The 8,986-nt window shown below is 56.2% G+C and overlaps 1 protein-coding gene across 1 annotated transcript in view; it reads left to right on the top strand.

Annotated features, from left to right (window-relative positions):
• The first annotated feature begins 3,222 nt into the window (after window positions 1–3,222).
• Window positions 3,223–8,986, top strand: part of Vdac1 (voltage dependent anion channel 1) — a 23,793-nt gene continuing 18,029 nt past the window's right edge. The window contains exons 1-2 of the mRNA XM_004629354.3: window positions 3,223–3,310; window positions 8,403–8,475. Coding sequence (XP_004629411.1) covers window positions 8,409–8,475 — 67 coding nt within the window. The 5' untranslated portion in view covers window positions 3,223–3,310; window positions 8,403–8,408. The remainder of the gene's footprint in view (window positions 3,311–8,402; window positions 8,476–8,986) is intronic.

The following is an 8,986-nucleotide window of genomic DNA, read 5'->3' as shown; positions in this document are numbered from 1 at the left end:
CGCGGGCCGACGTGGGGCGGACGGCCGCGCAGGCGTGAGCTCCCGGGGCCCCGGCTGATCCACGCCCGGGGCCGCTGCCGCCCGGCGCCTCTCGCGGTGCCAGCACCCTTCCAAGAGCGACGGCGGCCCTCGGTGCACTTAGGCCGCAGGGCCCGGCCTTGGCCTCGGGCTGAGGTTCGGCCTCGGGAAGGGAGGCAGTAGGGGAGCATGTGGCCTGCTCTGACTCGGGAGGGTTCTCACCTCCGCGGCTCATTCATTCGCCAGCCGCGACTGTGATCAGGAAGCTAGTTGGCTTAGAGCCTGACATCAAATTCGAGGCCCGTGGCCCTAGAGATTTGTCCAAGGTCACACAGTTAGGAAGACACCGAACTTCAGGTTTCTGATCTGCAGGGTGGGAGCAGTTATATCACTCCTTCGCTGGGTTTTGGGGAAGACTGAAGACCTGATTTAATGTGAAGATTGCCGAATGGTGCCGGCCCGCCTGCGCAAGGCCTCTGTAGGAACCAAGGCACTTACCCTTGAGGCTTTGGGGAGGCCGGTTTTGCTCCACGTGGTGTTCCAGAAGGGATTCAATAAAATGTAGCCTCTGCGGGTTTGAACATTGTTGCCCTATTAAGACAAAGCGATCATATGCTTTCAGGATATTGTAACTTGGAGGTTAACTCATGAAAAGTCCTGCCAGTTTACACAGTGACAGAATGGAGAAGAAAGGCACGCATGGACCAGCCCTCCTCTCCCAGGGCGGGAGGGGAAAGGGCTTCTCTGATGTGCCTAGTGTCCTTTGCTGGCAGTGCTGGGGCAGACTATCAGGGCCTGCCTTTTTCCTCTGCACCCCACTTTGGACTGGCTGAGCTTGGGTGGCTTTGCCTTCACGGGCCATGACACACAGCAGACGTGTGTCACTTTAGTATTTGTGGCATTCGTGGATCTGGGCGCGGTGGTGGAACACAGTTGTAATCCCAGCTTTTAGGAGGACGAGCCAGGAGGAACCCAAATTCAGATCCTGCTTGGGACTTGGTGAGACCCTGTATAAATAAGAAGGCCTGCGGATATAACTCAGTGGGGATATAGCTCGGTGTGAAGGCCCTGGGTTCAGTCCCTTAGCACTACAGGGAAAAAGATATTTTTCAGAATTATTAAATGGGCATGTAATAGTGCAGGGCCGGCGGGCCATACCACAGTATCTAGTCCTGGTGATCCTTCTGAGAAACTTAGACTCCTCCCTTCTACAAACAGCTTTGCCCACTGCAGAGAACCACCACGAGGGCAGGGACAGGCAAACACTGCCTTCTGACCTGAGTGGACTGCCTCACATACACATGTTCAGCCCCACGGGAAACCTGTTGAACTGGTGTTTCTGGGCTTGACACTAGGTGACATGGGTGAGCAAGGCGCTGCCCCAAGCCTTTCCTCTCTGATGGCTCTTGTGTCAGTGGCTCAGCCAGGTTTGTCTTGAACAAGGTGTCTTGGCAAGGAGGCAGTGCGTGGCACTGATGGCCACTTGGCCTGGCTGGAATGTGCCAGGGTGCTCCTCTTGGTGATAGTGACAGAGTCACTAAGGGCTGCTCCAGCCAGGAGGCAGCCCCTGGGCCTGTGGAGAGGCCTGTAGTCTGTGGTCCTGAGGTGACCAGTGCAGTAGTCAGCTGGGCCTCTGCATTCCCCCACTTTTCTGCTTACTCATGTGGGGGCGCTCAGGGTGAGGGGAAACCTAAGCTCTTTACCTGCACTTGGGTTGGAAAGAGACCTGGAGAGCTGCCTGAGCTCACGGCGCTGGTCTGATATGAGCCGTAGGTGTTAGTGCAGGTTGTCACCTTCTTCTGCCTCAGTCTCTCTGCTGAAGAAGTGTGATTAGTGTCATCATTGTTATTTATCGAGAGCCCGCTTAGCACCTCCTGGGGGATCCATGTGTGCTCTGTGACGTTGAATTCAATGCCCTCGGGAGCCCCGGAGATGGGTTCTGTTTCCACTTCACTGGTCAGGAGCTTGGTCCCTGGTGAGGTGACCCTCTGCTGGGTGGGGTGGCATGCTGAGAACTCGCCCCTGCACTGGCTGTCTAGGGCTGCGCTCTCACACGGCACTCAGGAGCCTCTGGGAGGAGATAAAGAGGTTTCCAGGCCTTTTGCAGTGTAGAAATTGCTCTGTGGGTGGGAGATTGTTTTCCTTCCCACTGAGCAGTGAGCTGGATATAGGCCAGCGACCCTCGACAGTGGTCAGTAGGGCCACCCCTGTTTGTGGCAAGGGCACAGGGCAGTGTGTTGGAGGGTCAGTTTTTCCTGGGGCAAGGTAGGGGCAACGTGCTCAGCAGCCATTGTTATAGTAGGAAGTACTGTGTACAAGGTGGAAACCTGTCATGGAGCACTGCCTGTGTTTGTAGACGCTTACTGTGTATCAGCCGCGGTACTGCTTTATATTAATGAACTAGTAACAGCCCTCAAGGGTGCTGAGTTTGGTGCTCTTTCTCTGTAACAGCAGAAGGAAGAGGAGGTACGGCCAGGTGCCAGGGTCATACACCTTGAAAGAAGTAGAGATTTGTGACATGGGTCTCCTTGACTCGGAGGCCACCAGCAGGTGTCCTCTGTGTTGCCCCAGTGGGCCAAGCCAAGGAGCAAGGGTCTGCACAGGCTCAGGCCAGTGCCCTGGGGGTGCCTGGACCTAGGCCCTGGTGCGCTGGCTGCCAGCCCTAGGGCTTCTCCCTGGAATGGGCGGGGGTGGGGGTGGGGGGGAGTGGCAGGCGAGCAAGCAGGCTGTCCCGAGTCAGCTCCGACTCCGTTCTCCCTGAGTCATGTGGAAGGCGGCGCTTCCAGGGCGTATTAAAATAGAACAGCACCTGGAAAGCTGGGCTGCCCCTGTGGGACTGTTGTGGGAAGGGGAGGGGAGGGCAGCTGTCACGACCTGCTACTCAAGCACGAAACTGTCTTCTTTGCCAGCAGTGGAACCAGGGTCTGTTGCCTGGCTGCCTCTTCTCCCGGGAAGTGCCGGTGCGTGCGTGCGTGCGTGCGTGCGTGCGTGCCTCCAGGGTGCGCTTGCCTTTCCGTGATGGCTTTCAGAGTGGGGCTCAACTCATGCTGAGAAGTTGCTTTTCCCAGCACCCAGGGTCAAGGCAGGTGCTTTCGCCCTAGCCTAACCTCGGGTTGGCCCGATGCCCCTTCTGTAGGCTGCTCCACTTGTGCCCTGCCAGACTGGCCCAAATGCCACTGGAGGAGCAACAGAGCTGAGGGCTCCCCACGGGCCTCTTCCTGAGGGGACTCGCGGGTGGTGAGGATGATGTGGTTCTGAGTGCTGTGTTGGTCCAGGCCCTTGTGGGCAGCAGGTTTTTATGAGGGGTCACTTGAGGAAATGTGGGTGCGGTGTAGGGTGCCTGACAAGGGATGTGACCTTGGGTCACGGGGGACTCATGGGTGACACCGACACAAGAGCTGGGGCTTGGGAGAAGGCTCCCCTGGAATCCCCAGTTCTGGGCCAAAGAGCATGATGAGGGGACCCAGGGGGGCAAAGTGTGCCCACTGTAGTAGAGTGTGGCCGCCACCGACCGCTGATCAAGCACTCTTCCTGTGCCAGACATTTCTAAGCATCCCACCTACTTGACTTGCTTATTCCTTCAGAGGGCATTTTTGTTAGCCCATTTTATAGATGAGCACAGTGAGATCCTATGAGGTAAGTGGGTTGTCCAAGTTGCACAGCCAGAAGTGCAGTGCAGGGATGGTCACCAAGATGTGGACCGACTGTAGGGCTCCCGGTCAGACCCAAGGCATCTTCTGCCAGGGTAGCAGGCTCTCAGCCCTTCTGCAGCCACTGGGTGCTTGAGTTGCCTGGCCGGGCTGGAGACGCCACGCAGGACCAGGGCCTGGCCTTTGGGTCCTAGCCCTGCCATCCCCTTGCCTTTGGAGGCAGAGTCCCCACTTCCGGGGCCTGATCTGTGTTCAAGAAGCTTCTCCTTCCAGCCGGTCCTGGCCAGACACACAGCTGCAGAGCTCCCTGTGTGGACCACTGCAGTGGCCGGCGACTCCGAGGGCGGGCACCATGCGTCCCTGCCTAGATCCTCCTGGAGGAGCCTGTGCCTGCAAGAGCCATCTGGCAGCCTGCCCTCTCAGCGCCCACCTGTGGGCAGCAGGGGCTGGGCGCAGGACTGCTGCCTGCTTGTCTCCGGGCTGCTAGCTCTGCCTGCTCTTGCCCCCAGGAGGGTGGCCACGCCACTGGAGCTCACCAGGGCTGAAATGTGCCCACATAGGCCTGTCTGATGACGCTGCTGTCTCAGTTTGAGTCTGTTCTTGGAACCACGCGGACACTGTCTGGGTAGCTTTTCCTACTGACATCTCTACTTGCAGCAGCTGCTGGGAACACAGCGTTTACAAGTTTCTGCTGTTAGAGAAATCATCAGGGTGTGCTAGCCATTTAAATAGCAAATAGGGGAAATCTTATTTGAACTTTGAACCTCCCCTAAACCTTCCTCCTGGAGAAGCAGCTTCAAGGCAGCCACAGCCTACGGCCCGGCCCAGCTCGGCCTGTGCTCCACACCCTGTCCCATCTAGTTGTGTCTGTAAAAAGGCCTTCTTCCAGTGACAGAAGGTACATTTTTTGGTGACTTGCCTGTTTCTATTCAGCGGTATCATAGGTAGTCTTCAACTCCCCCACGTGTAGATCAACCTCTTTTTTTTTTGACTCTGTAGTTAGTACTCCTTGGCTTGCAAATACCGTACTCTAACTGATTGCTTCCGGGTTTGGTGGTACAATTAATGCTGCAGTGAGCTTCCTTAAGTACGAATCTCTGTGGGGCTGGGGAGATGGCTCAGTGGAATAAGCGCTTCCCTGGCAAGCACAAGGGCCTGAGTTCAATTCCGGTTCTGAAAAAAAAAAAGAGAGAGAGATGGGAATCTTCTGTCCAGGCTAGTCTCCTGCCTCAGTTTCCCTCGCCGCTGGGGCTGCAGGCATGTGGTGCTGCTCCTTACTCTGCTGCTCTTTCACACCCTGGACGAGTGCTGATGCTGAGTACCTGCCGCAGTCCAGTACTTGCTGCCCTTCTACACATCAGCTTTTCCCTGTGGTGGGTGGGTTTATGTATGACAGCTTCTGAAGTGCTTTCCAGAGGGCGTGGTTTGGGTGTGTGTGTGTGGGGGGGGGATAGGAGCACAGCGAGCCCTGGAGACCTGCAGCTGTCACCGCTGCAGTGGATGAGTCATGGGGGGGGGTCTGCCACTCCCTGCCCCCTCCCCAAGATGGAGGTTATGTAATAGCGTGGCACTATCCTTCCCCTCAGGGCTGCTCATATGGCTGGATTGACATTCCTGCCCAGGAGGCGAGCTTGCATAATTTGCTCAAGGTCAGCCAGGAAAGGGTTGGGCAGGTGGGACGGCTGGCTGGGGAGGTGAACCAGGGCCTTGGGTCTTAGGGCGGTGAGTGCAGGCGGGTCTGCTCAGCCCACCCTGCCCATCACCTGTGTGTAGCCCCAGGCTCCCCGGGATGGACAGCTGTGGTCCTGTGTTCCTCAGTTATCCTGATTCCTGCTGGGCAGTGGGGCTGCCAGGCCCTTGCTGACTGCCCTGCTTCCTGCTCGGCCTCTAGAGGTTGGGCTTCTGAAGGCCTGTAGGGTGGAGCTGCGGAGGCTGCTAGCTGTGAGCAGCAGCTCACAGATCGGGCCAGGGCCAGGCCAGGTCTCCAAGTCTGCTGCTGCTGGAGAAAGTCAAATGGCACCTCCTCTTCCCTTCATGTCTGGTCTCAGAAAACAGAATATGCACTACTATTTTCACCCTGAAATTGTTCCTGAGCACTATGTTTTATGGGCTGTTGGATTTTAAAAAGGCTGAGCTCCTATGGGAGGGCAGGGCCAATTGTCTGGGGCGTTTCCTTAGTCTAGTCACATGGTTGCAGCCACAGTGGGGCATGGGCGCACTCAGGGCCCGCCGGGCAGTGATGGCCTCGTCGGCCTCGTAGTAGCTAGGCCTGAGGGAATGGCAAGCCGCAGAATCCTTGCTCCTGGCCCTGGTGCCTGGGTCCAGGCTGCTCTTCCTCCATCCAGTTGTCCTTTGCTGTGAGGTGCCAGGGCAGGGAGCAACCTTCTCTGGGGCTCCAGGATGCTCTTCTGAGCTCTGTCATCCTGCCTCTCTGGTCCTTGACAAGTAATCTTCTTAGTGTTCTCGAGCTGTAGCTGATGTTTGCTCTGGATGGAGTATTTTGTTCTTTTTTTTGACAGGTGGCTTGGCTGTTGGGTTTTAGGGATTAGGAGCAAGAGAGGGCATTTGGGGAACATTAAATGATGGCATGTTGCTTTCTCCTTGCGGGCGGGACCAGTCCAGATGTGAAGGCTGCTGTTGGGGGGTGGGTTCTGGGGGCCTGGGGCAGAGGATCCAGGAAGGCCCTGGCTTGGGGTGGGAGTGGGGAAGGGGCTCAACAGATGCAAAGGTGCTGTGTCCAGACTTCCCAGGCCCTGACAGGCAGGTACAGCAGCAAAGAAAGACACTCCCCTGTCCACTGACCACCAGTGGACACTCATGAGCCCTGGCAGGGATGGAGAGTGGTCCAGCCCCCAGATGTGCTGCAGGTCTGCCTGGGACTGTGCTACTCAGCTTTCAGGCCAAGACTTTATGTGTTGGCTTTTCTTCTAGAGGGGCTAGGCTCAGCCGTGCCTAAGGCCAGTGTCCGCCCGCCAAGGCCTGGTGAGGGGCTCCTGGCCTGTTTCAGCGACCGATGTGTCTCCAGGATTAGTTTGGGAGAAAAGAACAAGCGGGAAGTGGAGGGAGTCCCCACATTAGCAGAGCTGACAAGGCAGGGCAGCTCAGCCCGGGTCTTCTGTCCACTCTGTGCCCAGACCCTAATGTGGGCCGACTTGTCTATGGTTCCAACCTGCTCATGTGTGAGAAAGAACAACGGCAGCAACAAAAATAGGCCAGGGCAGGCCACTTGCTTCTCTTCTTAGCTGTGACACATCCAGGAGCTGGAGCGAGCAAAATTAGCAAAGCATCTGAAAAGAGGAAAGCAGGGCCTGGCCGCCCATTCCTGGCTTGACCTTGTGGAGGTTTAGGGCTGTGTTTTCTGTGTGGTGCCAGTGGCTGGCAGGTGCTCTGTGGGCAGGTGAAGGCTTCATCAGGAAGGGGGCCTCTGTTGTGATGGTGTTTCCTGGTGACCCCTCAGAGCCCATCTCTGGGCTCCCACTCACCAGGAACTTGTGGCGGCAGGGTGTATGCAGGTCCAGTTAGGTGTTTAGCAGATGGGGTGAAGAAATGAATAGGCCGAGTGATGGCGGTTGTGGCTTCTTAGGCACAGCCCCACTCTTCCAGGACAGAGTGCACGCGCCAGCCGGCCTGGGCCAGGACTTCCATCCTGCGTGAACAGTTTGCCAAAGCAGAGCCTTCCAGGAGGTCGTGGGGTCGTGAGGGCGAGGACTGAGCTGCTCTCCCTTGAACACTGGGATGCTGTATAAATGTTTGTGGCCTCAGTGACCTGTAATAATACCAAGCAGTTTGGTGGTGACAGGGATTGAACCCAGGGCCTCATAAACGCTGAGCAAGTGCTCTACCATTGAGCTATGTATCCCCTGACCCCGGAAGTACTCTGAGGCTGGTTTTTAAAGTAAAGTCACTCTGGAGTGCAATACATGCTTAATTTTTTGTAGTAAGTTGGATTTCTTCCAAGTGAGGAGTTGCCTCGTTTATTAGCTTTTATTATATTCTCTGACGAACACAATATTCTGAAGACAGGTGCCCCCAAAGCGGAGAGCTGGGCCCGTGCTGGTGCATTGTACAGACTCTGTACATATTTTTTTTTTTTAATTTTATTTATTTGTGTGTGTGTGTGTGTGTGTGTGGCCAGCTCAGCCCACCAGGGGGCGGGGCTGGCTGGCATGTGGTGCTGGGGGATTGAACCTCGGTCCCTGTGCTTTGCTAAGCTTGTTCTAAGTAGGTGCTTTAGACCACTGAGCCATCTCTCCAGCCCCCATATTTGTTGAAAGAATGAAATCAGAACTACATGGAAGAGGTTGGCATCCAAAGCCCTGATTTCTGCTCCCTGCACTTAATGACCCAACAGCTGACATTTTGTAAGAAGATACCTGTAGTTGGCAAGGTCCCCCACTTCAGTGAAGTGGCTGGCTCCTGGGAATGTGTCTTTGACAGTTAATTCATTCAGCAAATATTTACTGACCACTGGTCGGTTCTGGGCCTGGTCGTGAGCAGAGGTCAAAGGTCAGGCTGGCCCGTGTGAGTGAAGACTTACTGAGGGGCTCAGACTCTGGCCCCCAAAGGGACCAGATGGCACTTGTGTGCCCGCCAGACCTGGCAGGATACGGTGCCTGGGCCTCCTACCGCTGGATAATTTTTATTGGTTGTTAATTGTGCCTAATAATTTTCACTGATGGTAAACTCATTTCCATAATTACCAATGTGTTTATTCTGGCGGTTCTTTTATTGTAGCAGAAGATGGCCGTGCCGCCCACGTACACCGATCTCGGCAAGTCTGCCCGGGATGTCTTCACCAAGGGCTACGGTGAGTGGGGGAACAGGGAGGGCCTTGCAGACTGACAGCCAGTGGAGAGGCCTGGCCTGGGCACTGGTGTCAGGAAAAAACAGACGAGCGTGGGTAGCTGGTGGAGGGGTTGGCAGGGGCAGGTGGGAACTGTTGCCTTTGGGGCAGGCGACATTCTTTTCTCTTGCAAGCACCACTGATGGTAGTGGAGCAGGGCTTCTAAATTTAGCCTGTGGCGCCCAGAGGGCCTGGTGACTGCCCTCCAGCTGCCAGGCACCTTCGCTCAGACCCCACCGCTGGAGTGGAGGGATGCAGGGGACTGTCACAGGGTGCCAGGTGCCCTTATCCTCCAGCACAATGCTCTGAGAGGGCCGCAGGGACTCTGCTGTTGGAGGCTGGGCTGTTGGGGGCCTGCTCCTTAGCTCAGTTCTTTAAGTGGCTGCTTCAACCAAGCAGTCAGGCTCAGGTTGCTGTGGTTTGATGCCCACAACTCAAGCCAGCCAAACCTGCCCTGAAGGCATTCGAAGCCAAA

The sequence above is a fragment of the Octodon degus genome, unplaced genomic scaffold (assembly GCF_000260255.1).
Source record: "Octodon degus isolate 3935 unplaced genomic scaffold, OctDeg1.0 scaffold00029, whole genome shotgun sequence".
NCBI lineage: Eukaryota > Metazoa > Chordata > Mammalia > Rodentia > Octodontidae > Octodon > Octodon degus.
The sequence above is the reverse complement of the archived record's forward strand: the minus strand, read 5'-3'. Positions and strand labels throughout refer to the sequence as shown.